The 21,076-nt window shown below is 37.5% G+C and overlaps 2 protein-coding genes and 1 long non-coding RNA gene across 10 annotated transcripts; 2 read left to right on the top strand and 1 right to left on the bottom strand.

Moving 5' to 3' along the window:
- Window positions 1-3,416: 3,416 nt before the first annotated feature.
- On the top strand, window positions 3,417-4,987 carry LOC140009701 (uncharacterized). The gene is made up of 2 exons (XR_011817219.1): window positions 3,417-4,437; window positions 4,603-4,987. It is a non-coding gene; the product is annotated as an uncharacterized lncRNA (long non-coding RNA).
- Window positions 4,988-5,032: 45 nt separating this feature from the next.
- LOC113696226 (thymidylate kinase) lies at window positions 5,033-13,017 on the bottom strand. 6 transcript variants are annotated; one of them, XM_027215627.2, is made up of 9 exons: window positions 12,802-13,017; window positions 11,749-12,114; window positions 10,752-10,863; window positions 10,604-10,663; window positions 10,156-10,260; window positions 9,643-9,775; window positions 8,465-9,505; window positions 6,263-6,331; window positions 5,033-5,813 (listed from the first exon to the last, which is right to left on the bottom strand). In XM_027215627.2, exons 1-6 carry the CDS (start codon window positions 12,867-12,869, stop codon window positions 9,659-9,661), a joined length of 828 nt encoding a protein of 275 aa, XP_027071428.1. In that variant the 5' UTR covers window positions 12,870-13,017; the 3' UTR covers window positions 5,033-5,813; window positions 6,263-6,331; window positions 8,465-9,505; window positions 9,643-9,658. The 6 variants fall into 6 exon arrangements, with proteins under 6 accessions (XP_027071428.1, XP_027071427.1, XP_027071429.1 ...); XM_027215626.2 differs by having other exon boundaries at window positions 8,465-9,562; window positions 9,653-9,775; XM_027215628.2 differs by having other exon boundaries at window positions 9,653-9,775.
- A 1,235-nt stretch (window positions 13,018-14,252) lies between these two features.
- Window positions 14,253-19,219, top strand: LOC140003707 (adenylyl-sulfate kinase 3-like). Of its 3 annotated transcripts, XM_072055943.1 has the most exons (8): window positions 14,253-14,547; window positions 14,933-14,962; window positions 16,336-16,482; window positions 16,681-16,830; window positions 17,676-17,794; window positions 17,879-17,963; window positions 18,494-18,540; window positions 18,700-19,219. In XM_072055943.1, exons 3-8 carry the CDS (start codon window positions 16,359-16,361, stop codon window positions 18,796-18,798), a joined length of 624 nt encoding a protein of 207 aa, XP_071912044.1. In that variant the 5' UTR covers window positions 14,253-14,547; window positions 14,933-14,962; window positions 16,336-16,358; the 3' UTR covers window positions 18,799-19,219. The 3 variants fall into 3 exon arrangements, 2 of the variants coding, with proteins under 2 accessions (XP_071912044.1, XP_071912043.1); XM_072055942.1 differs by lacking the exon at window positions 14,253-14,547 and having other exon boundaries at window positions 14,647-14,962; XR_011817218.1 differs by lacking the exons at window positions 14,253-14,547; window positions 18,494-18,540; window positions 18,700-19,219 and adding an exon at window positions 17,045-17,144 and having other exon boundaries at window positions 14,650-14,962; window positions 17,879-17,962.
- Window positions 19,220-21,076: the final 1,857 nt, after the last annotated feature.

The following is a 21,076-nucleotide window of genomic DNA, read 5'->3' as shown; positions in this document are numbered from 1 at the left end:
TATGAGTAAGTGTATAATCAATTTTACTTATAATTTCTTTTTGCATTACCAAGGTTTATGTGTAATTTTGCCAGCCCCACGCCCCCTATTAATATTTACTCTAGACTAGGAGTGTATACGAGTCGAGTCGAACTCAAGTAATGCTATACCTTACTTGACTCGAGCTCAAAAATAGAAGACTGAACTCAACTCAGTGAAATGGTCAAAAAACTTGAACTCAGACTCGATATGGCTCGTGTCAAAATCGAGCCATATCGAACTCGAGTACTCACTACTCAATGCTGCTTTCAAGCATAAAAAGCTCGATCAGACCCATTTTTGAGCATTTAAGGTCGAAACCCGGAGAATGAAATTGAATTATATCTACTTCAAATTCTATTACCTTATTGCCATTAAAGAGTTTTATTGAGTATGCAAATCATCTTGTAAATTATTTGAAAGCATAAATCCCTCGTGGTAATTTCATATATTAAAAATATGTATTATTTAAATTAATAAGTACTCGACGAGCAGCTTGTCAAGCTCGAATAGCATATATTTTGACCCGAAACTCGATTTGCTTCCGGTCGACTAGCTCGATCTCGAATTCAAGTTTGAGTAGAGTAGGACAGTTAACCGAGCTGCTCGCAAGCTCCTTGGCGGCTCGGCCCTACTCTTGACTTGGTCCAGGGTGAGAGGTCAGCTGTCTTCGCAAAACGTCGCATCAAACATTCACCGGTTCTGCAGGTTTCCAAGTTTGCGCCCATTTCTTTCTTCCTCATCCTCATGTAGTCATGCCCAGCAGACACCCTCAATTTCATCAGAGCACTCGTGTCAAGATTTGCTTGCAATGGCAGCTTTTACCTCATGTGGAGGATATCTGCACCGTAGAGGGATCCGTACATTTACTCGTTGATGTTGTCGTGAATTCCTGTCGTGTTATCTCCATTTTAAGAATTGATACCTGCTCCTTTTCGACGTTGTTACGCATTTAGAAAGCAACATCGAAGTTCCTCTTTAACCATGAAACCGAACTGATCGTGCATCAAGAAGCTGACAACCTGCACACACCAGCTCTGCTATAATCCAACAGTACAGTAATGTCACACCCGCACCCACTACTAATAAATGAATCCATCGCCACAAGATTATTATTATGATCAAAAGCCTGCAGGCGGCCGTTGAAGGTGAAAGAGTAGTGGGGTTGTCCTCCCCCACCTTAGCTAGTAATAGCTAATTGCCGGAGGTCATTTCATTTTCTGAACCTGCGCACTGACTCCGGACCACCCCATGCATGCATGGCATGCTTGGTGGCCTGTCATTGTGCTTCTTGTGTTAGTAGTAGTAAATGTTTTCACCTTTAATTCTTGGTCAAGAATAATGTCCATGATTTGCAATTGAATCCTCTCTCTTTATCAGAGCAAAATTCTTGTATCCACACCAACATAATTGGGAGGTTATCCATTATGATCATGAAATTATATTCAAATCACCCAACTGCTGTGGAGACTAATTGCATATATAGTTCTGTTTTGTTGGGTGCGTCAAAGCCACCATCTCAAATGATTTTATCAATATACAGAAAGTACTCTCATGCAAGAAGCAAGTCCATTCCCTCTGTTAATAAATAAATGTAGTACTATATTCTATGTAAACTGCTAATGCATGGACCTAATCTTCCCCACCAAAAACAAAAACAGATAGTAGTTTTAGGTCGAATTATACAGATGATGCAAGAAAGTTAGGAGGAGATGATGCAAGAGAGGTCCATTTTGATGCTGGGAAGAAGAATCTTGAGATGGAAATCCGTCTCAGAAAGAAAGGAATCTGTTAGATACTTTATATATTTCGACGACCAATCCATTACTAGCTGCTACCACATATATTCCCTTTCATGTTTCAGCTTTTTGGCGTCCATATCTAATCTATCTACTTGGCTTGAGGAGTTAAAAAGAGTTGTGTTTTGATTATTATTATTGTTATCCTACCTAATTAACTTGAGTAACATCTCCTCATGAATCTTTGATAGTAAACTCCTATATTTTTTAAGTTGTTTTTTATATAGCAGTTTTTTTTTTAAATTGACTATTTTCATCTAGACAAAAAGGTTTTAGCTAGTTTGACATCAAATCTAGAGAACGTTACAGCCATAATTTCACAAAAAGAGCCAAATTGCTGAAACAGTTTATAACCAAAATTTGAAAACAGTTAGTGCCAACTTAGTTACTAAAAGATGCAGTATTTTGGGCCCTCATCTCATGTGCTCGAGCCGTAGTTATTACTTACTTTAGTCTCAATCAAGTGATGCCTTTGGTCCCTTTTGCAACAAAATGCCATTAGAGATGGCAATGAGGACGGGTGCCCGCCCTGCAGCAGGGGGAGTAATGGAGTGGGGATGAGGCGGGGCAGGTGCAAGGAAGGGGGGAATTTTTTCTCCCCCGTTTTAAATGGGGCGCTCCCACCCCATCCCCCATTTCAATTTATTAATATAAATAAATATATTATATTATATAATTTAATAATAATAAATTTAGAATATTTAACAATTAAACATAACCTTTATCTCATTTCTATCCAAATTCCTAGTTAATATTTGGTACAAACATGTTACGCGTTTTAGAAGTATTCTCAGATGTTATCTATACAATCCAATTGAGTTTCTTAATTTTCTTGGTGTTTCATTTCAACACTTTTCTTGTTTCATTTGTCTTTTTTCACTTTTTTCAACTCCGTATTTTATTTTTTTTTTTGAATTTAACTTTGATCTATTGAATAAAGCTTCTAGAAAAAAAAGTCAAATTATCACTTGTAAGCTTCTAGGGACGGGGGAGTTTTTTGGCAACGAGGCCTTCCCGCTCCAAACCCGCCCTGTTGCCATTCCTAAATGCCATGCCCCATCAACTACTATATATGCATCGCTTATTACCACACTCTTATTAACATTTTTCAGTAACTAAAACAAAACTGTGGAGTCATAGGATGAATACCTCTTCTCGAATTAAATGAGATATCCATTCAACTTTTGTGGTGGCATGCAAAGCAGGCCAGGGGAAAGACCAGGCAGCCTACCAGTACTAGTATTACATATATTGACATCTTAATGAAGGCCAAAACGTGCTTCTTTACTTTTCCACATTGATTTTCTTCCTTGACAAAAACCCACCAAAACGCGTTCTCATGACTTGGAAATGCATTCTCCTCAAACAACTGTTGTTTGGAAGAAAGGAGCTTGAACATAAGCCAATAGCTGTCTCCCATTGTCTCCTCATACAACTGCTACTACTTACCAAAAGAAAACGTCACTTACACTTGCTTAGAACTAAATTTGTAAAACCAATGACAATTCAGTAACATGAAGATGATAGTTTATTTAAACTTTTAAGCCAATCTAACAGCTGTCCACATAATATGATTCCATCTAGTCTGGAGACTATGATGATAGCATATGAATCCACCGCCCAGTTTGGATGGACAGAAGTGGAGGCAAGTAGACGAAAATAAAGAGGCATTAACCCCTCTATATCTTCTCTTGATTGGGAGAAAACAAGATAAAAAGAAAGAGGATGGAAATTCCACACCGAACCAGAACCCTACTTTTTTTCTAAGATCAAGGTTGAATAGGTAAACCAACGTGTGTTAGTTATCCATTCCTTTTTTTTTTTTTTCCCGAAGCCCCAAACAACAGTGAAGAAAATTGTCAACATTTCTCTGCTCTTATTTCCTTCTCTAATTTTGAGTTTTCTCTCTTGTTTTTTCCCCCCCTGTTCTCTTCCAACCATTCTGGTCTTACATCAGACAATTCATTAGTTGCATTCCAAGATTGGGATAACTAGCCGTAATTCGTGTATTTAATCTTATATTTGAGTCTCAGTTTTTAACTTAAACCCCTTTTTTTCCCCTGTTTTCTCAGCTAAATTACAACTAAACTCAAGCTTCAAGTTTCAACAGAAGCTTTCTCTGGTAGAACTGCGATCAAAACATTTTGGAAGCATCCTCAGTAGTAGGTGGCACCACGTTTGACTTGGCTAATAAAAACACTACAACTCACCCATCCTTTTTCGTGTAGGCGAAACGCGTTGACTCTGAGCTTTTCATAATAATAAATAAGCAAAAGCTACGATATATATATATATATATATATATATATATATATATATGATCGTGCAATAATAGCTGTTTACAGAAGAAAGTTTGCTCCAATCAACCTTCTTCCAATTGAATTCTACTGCCAATATATTAGATTGCATTAGTGTTGTCAATAATATTTGCTGATCTGCTCTTGTCTTGGAAACAATAATGTGTCCATTACGGTTCATTCTGGTGTTCTTGTCTGCCGCATTAGCTGGGTATTTTGCATGGACGAGCGTCCGCTCTTCACAAGAATCTGGATTGATGATGGTTTCAGACCATTCTGCACACAAACCCACTCGCGAAAAGCAAGGACTCAGCTATGTCAAGGTAGAATAAGATATTAAGATTCCTACGCCCCTTGCCTTGATCATCTTTTCTATTCGTTTCCTCTGTTCTCCGGGCTTTCTTGATCTTTTCGTCGTTCGCTTGTAATATGGAAGATGTCCCACGAGGATATGGGGTTTTTTTTTTTTTTAACCTTGAAATTTTCAGATGATGCAAAATGGCTTCTGGGTATTCATTGACATGGCCAGCGGAAGGCACCTGTGGAGGCATCTCAAAGAGATGAAGAAAGGCCACACCACCAATGAGGAAGCCAAGAAAGAGAGAGTGGAATCCTCATAAGAGCCGACACTACTTGAAATCTTCTGTGCAGGTTTAGGGGCTAATTGGTGGAAACATCAGGATACTTCTTTTTGTAAAATTCCAGAACGATTCTTCCCTTCTGACATATGCTATCAGCATTAGGTATCGGCTCCTGCTGATAAGTTTTTTACATTCCGTGATGTTTTCTTTTTATCATCAGAAAGGTTCTATGTTCCTCCTGAATTTACCATGACTAAGAAAAGAAAATCACCATATTACTTGCTCGTGTCAATGTTAGGAACTCTGAACTCTAGAATTTACAGTTGGGCACTCTGAATTTACATTTAAGTAAACAATTTATATTAGTTGGAAAAGATTCGGAGATCTACATCCAATTTTCAGCACCTAAATGAAGAAATTAATAATTTAAAATTCATCCAAGGCTGGCTTCTCTTTTAAGGGACATATGTACAAGCAGAAAAGAAGAGGAACTTGTTACAGAAGGAGCTGCTTTACTTTAAATCAACTTGTAGCTTGATTGACATGTACAAGAGTGTAAGAAGAGCACCTTGCGGAAGTGGAGCAAACCTTGCAAGATTCGAACCGAACCACATGGCCACAATTGTTAAAGCAACCAGGCTGCTACTAGTTTTGCCACAAACCCAACTTGCGAAAGAAAGGCACAATATAAGCATAACACCTCCCCTTCCTCCCAGCATCCAAGCAACCAGATAACCAATCTTGTATCCAGCATCCAGCTTTTGGTCAAGGAAAGCCATGAGGGCACTAAAAGTGAGAGACAACTGTACACCAACAGTTTGCATTAGAAACAATGACAGGAAAGCTGATTTAAGCACTTCAACAAAGGAGCCTCTCTCTTCATCCTCAGTAACTTCTTCTGCTTCGTCATAGAATGAATGCCTCTTCTCTTTTGATTGATTGTGTTGCCAATATTTCTCCTGTCGCATTTTCCGCTTAACGTAAGCCCATCTATAGATCCTTAACTCATCTTCATATTCGGGGTTGTAATCCCAGCTACTCCCCAATGGCCTGCGACTATCCTTCTGATACCGAAGGGCTCGATCATACTGATTTCTTGTTGTTTCGTTGGATAATATCTACAAGAGGACAGTTTTCCATTTGTTTGACAAAGTTTGAGCAAATTGCTGAAGCTTCTAAAGCAAGTTCTTTAACCAAACAAGAAGTTTCCTCGGATTTTGAGCAACAATATATTGTGCATATCCATCTAGAGCGACAAGGTCTCATTAGTTACACAATTGAACGAATAAATTCTATTTGTGGTCTCAAAGCCTTATTCCTTATTGACCATACCCAATCAAATACAGCATATTAGTGACAAAAGCCCTAATCACAAAGAGTAATTTCAATGCATTAAAAGCCAAATATATAATGCAACCAGTTATTTGAAAAGACCATAATTTCAGAAAATATTGAAAAAGAATAATCCACAGACTGATAATCTTTATTTTTGGTGAACACTCAGATGATTATGCATTCATATTTTAGAATATCAGCAAGCCATTATAATATAGAAGCAACTGCTCACATCATAAGCATGCCGGATGCTCTTGAAAGTCTCATCAGCTCCTGAATCCTTGCTAACATCAGGATGGTGCTGCAATTATCTGAGAACCGTTAGTATCCATTTGACGAGGACCAAACATGAAAATCTAATCTAAAATGATCAAGCGCCCTAAATAAGTGAATCTGGACAACAAAGAACAGATCACAGCAGCCAATGATATGCCAGAGAACTAAAGTAGCATAACCTTAGAAAGTACCAGCATCACCACAAGATGCATGCAGCAGGAAGAATTTGTGTCATCAGGCCAAAATATGTACTCATCAACCAATTCTAACTGCCAATATCATCATACCTATGTCCGCCTAAATGTATGTCATGCAGTGTAAGTGGAAGTCCACTTAGAAAGAATCAGAAAAAGGTTTAGAAGCACCAAGCTCAAAACATCTCAATAGCAACAAACTCCCTGCCTCACAGCTTTCCGCCACATTGTTTAATATTTACTCTGGATCTTTTAAGATCCACAAGAAGTAACTTTGCGAAAAAGCAAAAGGCTTTCGTAAAATATGCATAGCATCCAGAAAACCATTAATCTCTCTACAACTCCTGCCATTAAATTGGATGGGGAAATTTATTCCAACATTAATTGTTTCCTTATCTTCGTTTTTCACTTCTTTTCACTGGAGTGCAAACTGAAGCACTGTAGATAACCAAAATGCCAAAGCACATGCTCTTTGATTGACCTAAGATGATGCTTGAACTTACATATTCGAGCTGGCCTACGCCTAAACAAAGTCAGCTGCTAAGCATCACAATTTCAGATTGTTCAGATCGGTAGGTCTCAATCTATTACAGATTGCAACCATCTAATGCACTAAATTAACAGCTTTAGCTCCCATTATTCAAGCTCAACAGAAAGTTTACTAGACAGAAGTACATGTAGAGTTAGTAACTGTTTAGCCATCACATAATAGTCGAAGATGGCATTCTCTGTGGAAGTTAAGTCTCTTTTCAAGAGACAGAAAAATCTAGACGTTCTTTCAATTACAATTTTTAGTTTTGCAATCAGAAAAAGTTATTATATGTTTGCAAAGAAATTTCTCAAAGTCTGAGAAAAGGCCTTAATGTAGATGACTGTGTAACGCCTGTATCCACCTGAGATTCGCCCATCCAACTGGAGGATCAAGAGGGTTGAATTCTTATGCTCATTACTCGAAACACGACATTTGTCATACCATACAAACTTGTCCTATCTTCCTTTTGGATTATGAAACAATATTCTTGGCTGATCCTGTCCATTGCCCTCTCTTTCAAATGATAGGGACATCAATGTTAAACTCAAGTGTCTTAAAGATACATGAATGATGATTGCCAATAGCAGATGGACTCAAATTCTACTTTCCAATGTCTCAAGTTGTTATTCTTTTACAGATTATTAACTCATTTTGTGGCACTCTAACAGATCAATGAACACTAAAATAGGAAAGTTTTCCTGATAAAAGAAACCTCAAATCAAAAGTGAACCCTGAAAAACAGTAAACTCTTAAGAGTCTTGTGATGGTTTCTTTGGCCCTTTTTTTGTTCAAAGTACCGCTTCCTTACTTTCTCAATCCCCAGCATTGAAATGACCCCTCTAGTTTTTCATGAAACATAAAAAATGTTAGTTCATCTATGTCAACCATAGAAAGGATTGTTACCTAGTTTGTCCATAGGATAAACAGCCTGAAATATTGTCACACTCTAATTGGACAAGTTAGAAATGTCACCACAAAATGGAACTCGGTTTTTGGCTAGGAAATAAAATCCTTTCTTGAATGGGAAAATTTACTTCTTTCCGCCTTGACTGATGCTCTCACTAGATGATTTTCTCAGAAGATTGTTCAGTCAAGCTACATTGCAACTAAATACAGAGTGATTTTGTTTTCTCCATATTTTATAGCTTGCCCACAATTCACTAGTGAATAATCGTCATGAAAGGTGCTACCAATAATTATTTGCTGCCATGAAATGATGGTATACCAATTCATTCACATCCCAAAGATTTTTTTTTTTCATTAATTGGGCAACAATCGAAAACCCCCCAGGCCCCAGGGGAAAAAAAACCAAAAGAAATAAAGTTATGGACCAGTAAAATCAAGAAAGCAAAATTGGTTACCAAAATCAATACTGAGGTGAAGCTCAAAGAAAATGAGAAAGTATGAACAAATACTAGAGGTAGTGGGGCACCTTGAGAGCAAGAAGGCGGTAAGCTTTTCTGACATCGGAGGGGGAAGCATCCGGGGGGACGCCCAGCACGTCATAGTGGTTCTGGTGGTGGTGGTGGCGGCTGTTGGGGGCGGTGGCTGATGCTGTGAAAGTGGGATGTGGTCGACGGCGAAGGCTGCGATGGATGAAGTGGTTCCGGTTGTTGTCGGAGAGGAAGCTCCTGTTGGAGCCGGAGCTTCCCCCGCCGTCCATTGTGGTGCGCCCCAACAGTATGTATGCCTGCATTTCGCTTCAATTCTCACTGCCGAATGCCACTGCCAATGTTTTCCCGTCACTGCCACGGGTATTGGCACTGCTAATTGGGCCTTTGGTTTTTGCTCAAGCTTAAGATGGCAGGACGATTGCATTGGGCTCATGGACAAGATCAAGCCCAACCATATTGGGCCTGAGCCCCGTTCTGGGAGAAGCTCCCTTTTTTTTTTCTTTTTAACAAACTTGAACCACCATGTAATTGTGAGTATCAGAAGACAAAAAACTCTGTTCATTGAGAATGTAACCTCTAAACTTGGTTACTGACTAATCAATCTTCTATGCCAATTAGATACTTGCATTCTATGCAGACTCCACTGTTTTAAAAGTTTAACATGATTATTGTAACGATCAGGTGCCCAATACCAGCATTTACCTTTGCAAAACTTCAAAAGCAAGCATTTAGGTAGATCAAGAAAGAGAAGTGAATGAGAACATCCACAAAATTCATTCACTCCCTTGAAGGTTTGGCTCAAAGGGGTACAAGTACAACTCCCTAATCATCCTGCCAACAACATTAGTATTATTATGGCTGTTGCGCTGCCTGTCACTTCTTCTCAGGAATCTTTTCTGCAACTCTGCTTCAACTTCTAAGTGGCTTTGATCCATGTTCGTCTAAAACACCACCAACAGCTACTCCCGGCTACTAAATGCCGAGCCATCGCGCATTCAGTTTGCGAACCCTGCTTTAGGAGTCCTCCTCCACGGCAATCAAAACTGCTGTGAATAATGAATTAATTCCGCCCCTCTCACCTGGACCAGCATCTCAATGGTTAACTAGCGGTTCATGTTGCAAGTCAAGGCATCAAGCTGAAGAGCAAGTACAAGGCTTCATTTCCAGTTACAGCAAAAGATGTAAATATATCACAATTACTCAGGATATCCCGAACCTAAAACAACCTATAACTAACAGGACCATAGCTGTGAGAGAGATTTCCCCTTTTGGCACGTAACCAAGCAATCCAGCGCTACATCTCTTAGCTGCTCCTCAATTTCTTCAATGGGCAGGGTGGCATCTACTATCTACAAATAACCAAGAAATAAGGTCAGCAGTTACACTCCACCTATATCTACCAAAATAACAACGGTGTTGCCAGTAGAGCAAGTCAACTTCTCACATATCAAGGATCACTTTGATGTCTTGGCAGTTAATACAGAAACATGTAAGAAATTTTTAATCCAAGATTCAGGACTCAAACTATTGCATATAAAGCAACCTTTACAATTTCTTACAAATTGGTCGCACACAGACAGCCCAAAAAACTTATAATTGTAAAACCAAACCCAGAGGTAAAATCCCAATAAATATTGCACTTCTTTAACTTGGATTTGTCTCAAAGAACATACCATCCTTGGTTTAATATTTAAAACTCAAGGGTAGAGGAAGAAGCTAAACAAGTTACCTTCCAAGAGGCATCAAAAAGCTTATGATAAGACTGAGCAACTTTCTTTTGAAACTCAAGCTGCTCATATCTCTCGCCTCCGTAGCCTCCTCTTTCAGCAGCTTTCTGATATTTGTCAAAAATATCTTCAGTCAGCTAAGAAGCAGTCTGGTCAAGGCAACAATATGTCTATCGAAGCATAAAGTATTTCTACTTTTAACACTCATGATGGTTGTTGAATATAACTCACGTCTTCACCACAATTTATATGGCTAAACAAGATAACAAAGAACATAAACACTCATAAAGTGAATCCATCACATCCAGCTGAAACTGGTTAAATGATCAGGGAATTTAAGTTTTTGCATATTGTCACATCAAAGTGTCATAAGTACAAAACTACCATCAGGATTAATTGTAAAAGGGGCCAAAAGCCCCACTACTGCAAGTGCATGTACTGAGAATTTACCTCTGGTGATATGTCAAGATAAACCACCAAATCTGGAGCTAACAAACCCTTCTCTGGAGTCTGCACTTGCAAAAAAAAAAAAAAAAAATGGAATACTCACTAGCACTGTCACAATCAGATAATAAGCATTAAATAAAGACCATGTTACCTTGCACCACAGGAGATCAAGTTCCTTGGCAGAAGAGAAAGCTACACCAGAATAAGAATATCGGTCAACAATGAGAGTAGTTCCACACCTAAGCTTATCTTCCATTAATGACCTGCAATGAAACATTGAATAATTCAATGAAAATGTTTAACCTGAAATACACTCAGGTACAAATGAGTATCTCTATCAAGCATTTGCAGTCACATTATATGGAACGTTCAACGAATAAGCATTTCAAGTCATTGGAATTGCTTAGGCTACATGGAGAAACCTTGAACACGGTAAGTGGTGAAATTATCCATTTTCTCTGCAACATGCAAAGAAACAATTCTGTGCTCTAACAATCCCAATGATAAACATTTCTTCATGATAAAGTAGATAGGTGTATCAAAAACAATAGCAGAAATAGAAAACTTATCCCTGGCTTATTTTGTGACGTATTGTCATCATTTATCTTCAGCCGCCTCTATTGTCTCAAACTGGTTTTATATTACAGTGTATGGGTGGATAACAGATTCTTTCAAACCTAGCCCATTGTTGAATACAATGCGAAGTTACTGGAGACCCTTCTTTTCTCTAACTGGATATCTCAAGTCAATTACATGATAAGATGTGCTAAGTGCAACGACATTTTGCTTTGCCAACAAATCTAAATGCACATATAATTCGAAATTCTGCAAATTTCTAGAGCAACTTTCCCTCATGTTCATCAGAACTGCTTTATTTACTCGACAAGAAAATGTTCTCTGGACTTACGGTTAAAATGTTCAGTTAATTCGAAACCAAGACGTGAGATAAATGAGAAACAACATGATTATGCCAAAATTAGCAACTTAATTAAAAACTATTGAAGGTGGATCCATTACCCCAGAAACGACAATCATTTCTACTCGGTAAACCATATAACATATGGAAACACAAGTCAAGTATACGCAAGTTTACCAGGAGCCCTACACACAGCTAGACAGGCAAAGAAGGAGAGTGTGAGAGAAAGAACCTCTTCTCCCACCGATTTGCACTGAACAGTAAATGAATTGCACGATCATCCAAGTGTGACCTATTGGAAAGGTAAGAAGAGATCATCTTCCCAACAACAGTAGTTCTATCAGGAAACCTCCACATTTCAACCGCATGTCCCAGCCCTGTTAAGAATGAAACTAATCGGCTAGCCTGTGAAGTCTTCCCGCATCGGTCCAGACCTTCAAGAACAATTAAAGCCCCCCTAGAATGACTCTTCAACCTATTCGGGGATTGATCCTCCATATGGATTTGTTTGAACGACAAGCACTTGAATTTAAACTTCAAGTTCGAATGAGAGTTCAACAGAGATTGAGTAGGGGCTACCCTGATGAAATTTCTAAATCTGAAGCATATATTAGAGAATAAATGAAACTCAATCAGCATATTATGGTGTCCCACACAATGCTATACAATGGAATGCGGGTTAAGTTTATAAAACCTAACGCAACATTAAGTTCTATCGCACAACAAAACAAAGCACACTGGAGACCTGAATATACGCACACAGAGATGACCACAGCAGACAGAAAGATACCAGACATGAAATGTATAAATGAATTTCTACTCTGTTTCCAAGTATGTCAAGTTAAATTTAGACCATCTTTTAAAGTGATTTTCTTGGCAGGCTAGCTAAAGAAGTAAAGAACACTAAGTTGAAACCAACACTTAAATTGCAAACAGCAAAAATGCATTGTTTATGGCTAAAAACCAAGTTTGAAAGAATAAAAATCCAAGCTTTGAGGCAAAAAGTATGGCGTTCGAGTAAACAAACTCGTACAGAGACATTTGCAACATTTAAATAAACTAATATTTACTTAGTGGGAGGGGGGGAGGGGGAGTCCCAGAAAAAAAGTGGGAGGGACAGAGGTTTTCCATCGACTGAAACAAACAGAAGAATTTACGAAAAGATGTATTGAAATTACACAACGCATATAAGGATCCGGAGAAGCCCATGAAAAGTTACCAAATTTGCAAGACAAACAAAGACAAGGAGACATGGATGGATTAATTGAAGTTGACATGTACTTACAAAGAGCTAGAACGTGAAATTGCTGGAGGCATGCATCGACCTTCAAGTTCACACCTGGACCAGGTCATGAAGCCATAAGGCGGCTTCGAGGACAGGATGGAAGGACAAATTAGCAGAATAAGGAATTTTTTCCCATTTTGTGTCCCTAATGAAATAAATTATTGTTGTAAATGTCAAGTGTCTAAGCATAGGTTTGAAGACTGAAGTTCTTTTTCAAAAAAAAAAAAAAAGACTGAAGTTCATTCACTTGATAGAGTCAAAAGTCAAAGCAAGCTATTTGAAATTCGGATTGAACTCAAGAAATCTAAGGGTGCAATGGAGCCAAGGCAAACTCAAGTAGCACACCATTCAATCCGCTTTGCTCCTTTTCCTTCGCGGGGCTAAATTCACTATAAAGGCAAACTCAATTTAGTATTCACTATAATTTCACAATTGAAATATATAAAAATAATCAATAAAAACCTTTTGAATACAATCTAATACGATGAGACAATTATAACTAAAGTAGTAAAATTTTCATTTTAGAGACAAATACAATCATCAAATCATTATGGTATTTTTTTTAGAAAAAAGTGTTAATGTGTTAAGTGTAATTAGAAATTTAGTAGATATGACATGCATAATTATTAGTATAATTGATAGTATTAAGTATATTATATATAGTAATATACATTATATAATACTTATAACTAATAATATCATGATTATAAGTTTGTAACTAATTAAATTAAATATATATATAATTTTTTTAACGAGTGGCGGGGCGAGGGAGCTTAACGGGAGGGAAAATTTTCCCCTTGCCCTACCAACCCCATCCCATTAGCCCCCACGAGCGCTCGGTTCAATTACCATCCCTACTCAAATTCAACTCGAGTTCGACTTTTAATTTTGATAACTTTGAGTTCGAATTCGATTTCGTTTTGCACCACTTGAACTCGAACCGAACCTCATGTTTTTCAAACCCAATCGAGTTTAATCTAATCGAGTCTAAGTGAGTTTAAGAAATATAAATTTGTTTCCAAAAAAAGAAATATAAATTTATATTTTATGTAATTTTAAATAAGGGACAAAATAAAAAAATCATTTTAATAAATAAAAATAAATAAATAAATATGTATGTGTGCGCGCGCGTGTGTGAAACTCGATCGAGGTTGATTAAATTTGACAAACTTTCGAACTTCGCACATCAAGCTCGCATTTTACTCGTCACGTAGTTTGAGTTATTCGGATTTGAGTTCAAAATCGATCAACACACGTTCGACCTTGAATTATGACCAAGCAAGCTTGCTTTGTCAACTAATTAAACAAAAGAAAAACTAACAATATTTGCAACTTTACATTTGAAATCTTTATAAATAAAATATGCAAACTATTTGAGTTCAATAGAAACTATCAATGAATAAAAGCTTTGACAGTAGTATCCCACTAAAAATTATTTGGTTTATAATTGAGAAGAAATTGAAGGGGCGGCCTAGTTGTACTTGTTCTCCTCTGTTACCGCCCTTGTTCCAAAGTCCCCGGGGGGTGACGACACTGACCAGTGATCAAAGCGAGCATGGTCGGTCGTCGCCCCTTCCCCTGGGTCTTCGAGCTGACTGGGTCTGTGGGGCAGCATTCAGCAACCATAAAAAGATGCTAAAAAAAACCTACCGCCGAACGGGATCTTCCATCACTGCAGACTACTTGGAAACTTCCAAAAGTTGTCAAGATTCTTTAAGAATTACGACTTTGCTAAATACGATTAAGGTGCGTTACTGATTATGATGATTTATCCGGTGATCCCTGAGTCACTAGTCACTACTACCGCTGATTATGATGATTTTCTACTATTCAACACGTAAACAACCCACAGTTCTAATCACACTGCAGTCTGCATAGCTTCCAAAATTACGTCTACATTCAATATTAATAAAAAAAAAAAGACACCCTCCCATGAAGTGTCTATGTAATTCCTTAAAAATTTTCTATCCCTGCTTTCTCCTCCTTTTTCCATCTCCTCTCCTTCTTTTTTTCATTGGGTACTTTCAGTTATTGTTCTACTTGTACATCAATTCATATCCCGCCTGCTTTCTTCTATATTCATTTGGTTTTAAAACATATAATACATCACCTTTCTTTTGTCTCCGAACAGGGATTTTGCAACCCTTGTCCTACATCGCAGGTACTTCTTTCCTTCTCGCCATTTCTTCAGTTTGGGTGTTTTATAACAAAGATTGTAGTTGTCATTTGTACTTTTATGATAGCCCATTTGGGATTTGGATCTGACCAAATTATTTTCTTCTTTTTTTTTTGTTGCTATATATATATATATATATATATATCTAATTTGTTATTTAATTTTCCGGATCCTTTCGCTTGTTGTGACTGATTCATGAATGTGTTACCCATAGTCCTTGCTGCCTTCCCATCTTTGGACCTTTTGGTTGTTTTCACTGCAAAGATGGTCTTTTTCTTTCTTTTTTTTTCAATTCTCAAATGTTGGTTTCCCTGGCCCGTGTAGAGGATAGATAAATTGCTATTCTCATCTCGCAACAAGATCAAAACACATTGCTATTGTTAATATGGAATACAGTATTATCTATGCACGATCATATTCTGTTCTCTATTAGTCTGCATTCCAGATGTCTGAGATCATCTGAATGAGTTAACCCTCAATTTCTCTTCAAACTGGTTTCATCCTGTTTCTTTCTATAAAAAATTGGTAGTTAACAGGGTAATGAAACTACTGGCTCTTTATGAGGAAGCCACTTTACTATTCATACCCAACAGAGTGAAACTATGGTGGTCTCAGCAGGCAATCTAAGTATTTTTGATGTGCATTGCTGGCACTCGTCTTCTGTGGAGTACAACTATACTGCTTTAGACAAATGGCATTTATTGGTGACAAGATACTGAAGATTTCATCTAATTTGCTTACTACCTAGAAGCCCTGTGTTATTACTGCAGCTTAGAGTTTTTTTTTATCTCAATCCACTTTGTGTATTGACTTACAAAAAAACTGGAGAAAATTGATTTCGAAAAGATGAGTTGTTAGGCGTAAAAGAAGAAACTCAATATATAATCTACTGTCCAGATGTGGAAAGGTTGAGTGGATATCGATGGGAATCTCTAGGATTAAAGGAAAACCTAGATGTTTATTGGATGGCAAATGATGAAGGATAAGATGGAATTTGAGAGTGCTAGTTCCCAAATTTAACACCTTCTCATAGGCAATGTAATTGAAAGCCCGACACACGTCAATGAAGAGAACAAGGAACACGTATCCACTTGGTCCTATGGCTTCTTATAATTGTTTTGCCTTTTTTTTTAGCAGACTAATTGCATGCTAAAAGTTCTACAGTTGCAATATGGTGGAATATTTTTGTTTGTAAGCAAAAAGAGCTCATATCTGCAAACTCATATCTCTCTCTCTATATATTATTGGACTTGTTCTGTTAAGTGTTTGATGAGTTAAGGTTTAGCCTTTCAGTTAACAAGATTACGTTCCTCGAAAGGGATCCATGTTAGATTGATTGTGTATATTATGTACTCTAGGAAAGAAAGCTTGCTGCATCCTCATGGCTACATTGGGCAATTCAGCAAATATCTTCTGGCATGAGTGTCCAGTTGGGCAGGCAGAAAGGCAAAAGCTACTGAATCAGAAGGGATGTGTTGTATGGATAACAGGGCTCAGTGGATCAGGTCAGTATTTTGATTACTTTGCTACCTTTAATGAGTTTTAGAGTCTTTGGCCTTGAATAATTTTACCTTCTCAATTAAAGTTGGTTAAATGTGGTTTATACCTGTTTAATGTTCAAGGTTCGAACACCTTCATATGCTTATTATCTGGAGTCCAGATGTTCACCATTCTTCTTATGCCCCCTTTTCAAACTTCTTTAGGTAAAAGCACACTTGCATGCACTCTTGGCAGAGAACTGCATTCTAGGGGACATCTGTCCTATGTTCTTGATGGGGACAATCTTCGGCATGGTTTAAACAAGAACCTTGGTTTTGCACCTGAAGATCGGACAGAAAATATACGTCGGGTTGGTAAGTACATAGTACACCTTGATGGAATGTTTTTTTGTTTATCGAGTAGATGTGGCTGAACTGAGAATTTGAAAATAATCTCCAGGAGTCAGATTCTTAGTTGTTAGGTTTTGACTTAAATTGCCCTGAATATTGCACCATGTTAAGTACTTTGACAGTGCATTTCTCTGTGAAAGTTTTGACATTGGATAAGAGCTCCATTATGTATGTTCAGCGTGAGGAGATACTCTGGTCTTTCATCCAGAATTTGAGGTTGATATTTTTCTTTCGTCTTTGAGAAGCAGAAAGTCTACACCATCTGATTGGATAGAAAGGTTTGTTTATGGTTGGAATCTTCTACCAGTTTCATTTAATAAAAGAAACCCAAGGCAGCAAGGCCTTAACTCTTGCACAAATTTTATATGGAAAATTATATTTTTCCTCTCTACCTCAGTTAGAATATGTTATTTCTTTATTGTATTTCTTCAAAATTATTTTTCCAAGTCGTTTGATGGAGGACAGAGATGATGTTGCGACTCCTGTTTCAATTTGCTATTTTTTGTGGGTTCACTGTAAAAGTTTGATTTTCAGGACAGGGATGAATGGTTTATTGGGGAAATTGAAATATATTCCTACCATGTTATTGGGGAAATCTGTTTTGTGTTTGTTTGAGGTGAATGCACTTAGAATTCTATGAAATGTAGTTTATTGGAGAAATTGAAATATATTCCTACCATGTTATTTCTTGACTCTAGAAAGGATGTATTACTATTTTGTATTCGCCAAACTTCCACTTCAAGGGCGGAGTACTTGTTGATTAGTATTACTACCTTAATCCCTAAATCATTGTGTTTGCATTTGCTTAGGGGAAGTAGCCAAGCTGTTTGCAGATGCTGGATTAATTTGCATTGCTAGTCTGATATCTCCTTATCAAAAGGACCGTGATTCTTGCCGTGCATTATTGCCAGATGCAAACTTTATCGAGGCAAGGATATTAGTTGTATGTATTATGTTTGTGTAAACATTTGATCTGTAATTTAACTTATTATTGTCGATTTAAACATTTTAGGTTTTTATGAATATGCCTCTATCATTATGTGAAGGAAGAGACCCCAAAGGCCTCTACAAGCTAGCACGAGCTGGAAAGATCAAAGGTATATTCTATTTGGTACTGCATGCATTACTAGATGCTCAAATTGTATCTATAGTCTCATTTGAATTCCAAGATTACGAGCCTAGCCCTGGTTAGGGTGGAAAAAGCTTAAATTAGGATGATGGATAAAAAAAAAATCAAACAGAAAAAAGCTAGTAAAGCAAAGAATGAGCAATTCTAGTTATGAGTGGTGGATTCTACTGTTCTCATCTGCATGACATGGTTTCAAGTAAAGATATCAATTTAGATCCTCCTGCTTTTGTGTCAATCCTTGTTTTTACCTCTACACACCAAGTCCATTTAAAGTAATGATTGGGGATTCAATGCTTTGACTTGCTGCTCTATAGATAGTAAACGCAATCTTCTTGTTTCTCCAGGTGATAACATAGAACGTATGGACCAATGCTAGAATCATACTTTGCTCTTCTTGGATTCTGTCATATAGTCTAGCTGAGGCTTCTTTATTCTTCACTGCTGTGGCAGAACTCTTAAAAAGTTCATCTGCTTCCACCTAACCTGATTGTATTACAGGTTTCACTGGGATTGATGATCCTTACGAGGCTCCTTTAAATTGTGAGGTGTGCTTTCCTCGAATTCTATGATAGAATGATGTCAATCTTCAAGTTCTTGAAATATTTCACTATGGTCGTTATGAAATCCTCTGTGTTTTGTTGGTCTTGTGCGCTTGGTGACAACTGAGAGATCATACTGATTCATCCATTCCTCCACTTTTTCAGATTGAGCTACGGCAGATTAATGGAGTTTGCCCTGCTCCGTCTGAGATGGCCGGGAAAGTAGTATCCTACTTGGACAGTAAAGGATTTCTACAAGCTTAGGGGTCAACTACCCAAAAGATTTTATTTTTATTTTTTAATTTCGTTCATCTCTTGGATCTATCTGGTTGAATACATTCCATGATGAAGGTTATGGGGTGGACATGGTGGGGTTGCACGGTTGTCTCATGATGTATTACAGAGTTTAGAGCACACTAATCATTACTGCAGCAGTACTTTGGTAAGGGAACTTGAGAAATGTATGATTCCAGTGAAGTAGAGGTTTGTGGAGCTGGGGAATTATCTAAAAGGGTCTAATGTATTAATTTTGTGCTATAGATGGACTTGTTAGAAGAAGGAAGTCTTGGAGAGTAAACGTATGCTTTGAATGTTGCTTCATCAATTTCCTGCAGGCGCGGAAGATTTGATTGTTTACAGATATTATAAGCTCCTTGCATGAGAGATACTACAGCTTTACCTGCAACTTTTGAATCTTTGTAAAAATTGCGTCTTTATATCACGTCGCCAAAGCAAAATAGTATCAGAGTCGCATTCTCCTTTGGGTCTATCCCCGAACTAATCAATGGCTGCCTACATATATCTATATTAGTGCTTCAACAGTGGTCGAGTTTTGGTTCAGAGGGAAGAAAAATAATCGTCAATGTTGGTTGGAGGAGAAGACTCCCAATCACAACCATATACCTGGAAATGCAATAAACGGCCAATAGGTTGCAATGACCCTTTTAACGCTAGTCTGCCAGAGTAACTCGGTAAATGTTGATAGGGCAAATTATCCATTTGGTCATTTCCTTTTTGCTTAGAATATGCGGACAAAAAATGCCCTTCTTCAAAGCATCTTGCCATTCGTGTGATTTGGCTTTTCGATTGCAAAATCTGATAAACTGGCTAAAAGGGTCACGAGTGCCTAATTTTACAAGTTTGAGGGCTAAAAGTTGACTAAAAATAGTTAAGGGACTTAATTTTACCTAAATTAAAAGTTAAAGGGCCAAATGGATAATTTGTTCATATTGATATGGTGGCTGCATTGCTGGATAAAAGTCTCTCTTTGACTGGGACATGGTTCTGAGTCAAAGTCAAGGTTGCGATCGTGGTTCGGATTATTATGCATCGATCTCGACACATCGATGATGACGGTTTCAACGAAACACAAATTTTTGAAATATTTAATATTTTAAAAATTATAAAAAATATAATAAACAAAAATTAGAAAAAATAATAAAAATTCTAGTTGATTCGAGATGATTCAAGGTGATTCAGCTGTTTCTATTCAGGGATGGCAATGGGGGCGGGTGCCCGCGGGGGCTAATGGGGAGGGGGTTGGGGCGGGGACGGGGGGAATTTTTTCCCCCTCGCTTAGAAATTGGGGGGGGGGGCCGGGGCACTCCCCCACCCTATCCCTCGCCCCGCCACCCGTTTTAAAAAAATAAATATATATAATTATATAATTATATATATATAATATATAATTTAATTAGTTACAAACTTATGATAATGATATTATTAGTTATATGTATTATATAATGTCTATTAGTATATACTAATATAATTGATATTATTAATTATACTAATAATTATATATGTGTACTAATACAAATTATTAATTGGTTATACTAAATTTACTAATACATTTATACTAAATCCCTAATTACACTTAATACAATACATTTTTTTCTTAAAAAAAGCACAAGTACAATAATGAATTAGTGATTGTATTTGTGCCAAAAGTGAAAACTTGACTACTTTAGTTATATTTATTTCATCATGTTGGATTGTATTCAAATAATTTTTATTTGATTGTTTTTATAAGTTTCAATTGTAAAATTACAATGAATAATAATTTAATGATGTGTTGATATTTTAGTACTTGATTATTTGCTAGAATTTAATCATAATAAAATTATATAATAATGTTTTATTAGCCCCGCGGGAGAAGCGGGGCGGGGGGAGCGAGGGATGGGAGATGGGGCGGGGGCGAGGGCAGGAGGAGTTTGTAGGCAACGTGGCGGGGGTTGGGGGAGGGGTCCCCCGTCTCAACCCCGCCCCGTTGTCTCCCTATTTCTATTCGTTTCAGAAACATCTCGATCGAGTCTGGATCGAGTTTCAGTAATTCGATCAAGTTCTCGGTGATCCGTTATCTCATATTCATCTTGCCCGGTATTAAAACAGAACGGGGCGAGTCATCTCGGTCTCGGCAGATTTCTTGAACTAAAGGTGGATTCCTTTGTTTCATTGCAAGTACACACGTAACTACTGAATCCTCATCCATCCGTCCGTCCGTCGATCCATCCATCCATCATCATCATCATCATCATCGCAACAA

The sequence above is a fragment of the Coffea arabica genome, chromosome 6e (assembly GCF_036785885.1).
Source record: "Coffea arabica cultivar ET-39 chromosome 6e, Coffea Arabica ET-39 HiFi, whole genome shotgun sequence".
In the NCBI taxonomy this organism is placed as follows: Eukaryota; Viridiplantae; Streptophyta; class Magnoliopsida; order Gentianales; family Rubiaceae; genus Coffea; species Coffea arabica.
Note: the sequence above shows the minus strand (reverse complement) of the source record. Positions and strands in the feature narration are given on the sequence as shown.

Excerpts from the sequence above, each read along its gene's own strand:
- LOC113696226 (XM_027215623.2), bottom strand. The coding sequence starts at position 8,728 with ATGCAGGCATACATACTGTTGGGGCGCACCACAATGGACGGCGGGGGA. Across the intron at positions 6,332-8,464 it reads ACCGCCTTCTTGCTCTCAAG|CACCATCCTGATGTTAGCAA; the intron begins GTGCCCCACTAC and ends AGATAATTGCAG. Across the intron at positions 5,814-6,262 it reads GCATCCGGCATGCTTATGAT|ATATTATCCAACGAAACAAC; the intron begins GTGAGCAGTTGC and ends GTCCTCTTGTAG.
- LOC140003707 (XM_072055942.1), top strand. The coding sequence starts at position 14,734 with ATGAAGTGTCTATGTAATTCCTTAAAAATTTTCTATCCCTGCTTTCTC. Across the intron at positions 16,831-17,675 it reads AGAAAATATACGTCGGGTTG|GGGAAGTAGCCAAGCTGTTT; the intron begins GTAAGTACATAG and ends GCATTTGCTTAG. Across the intron at positions 18,541-18,699 it reads AGGCTCCTTTAAATTGTGAG|ATTGAGCTACGGCAGATTAA; the intron begins GTGTGCTTTCCT and ends CCACTTTTTCAG.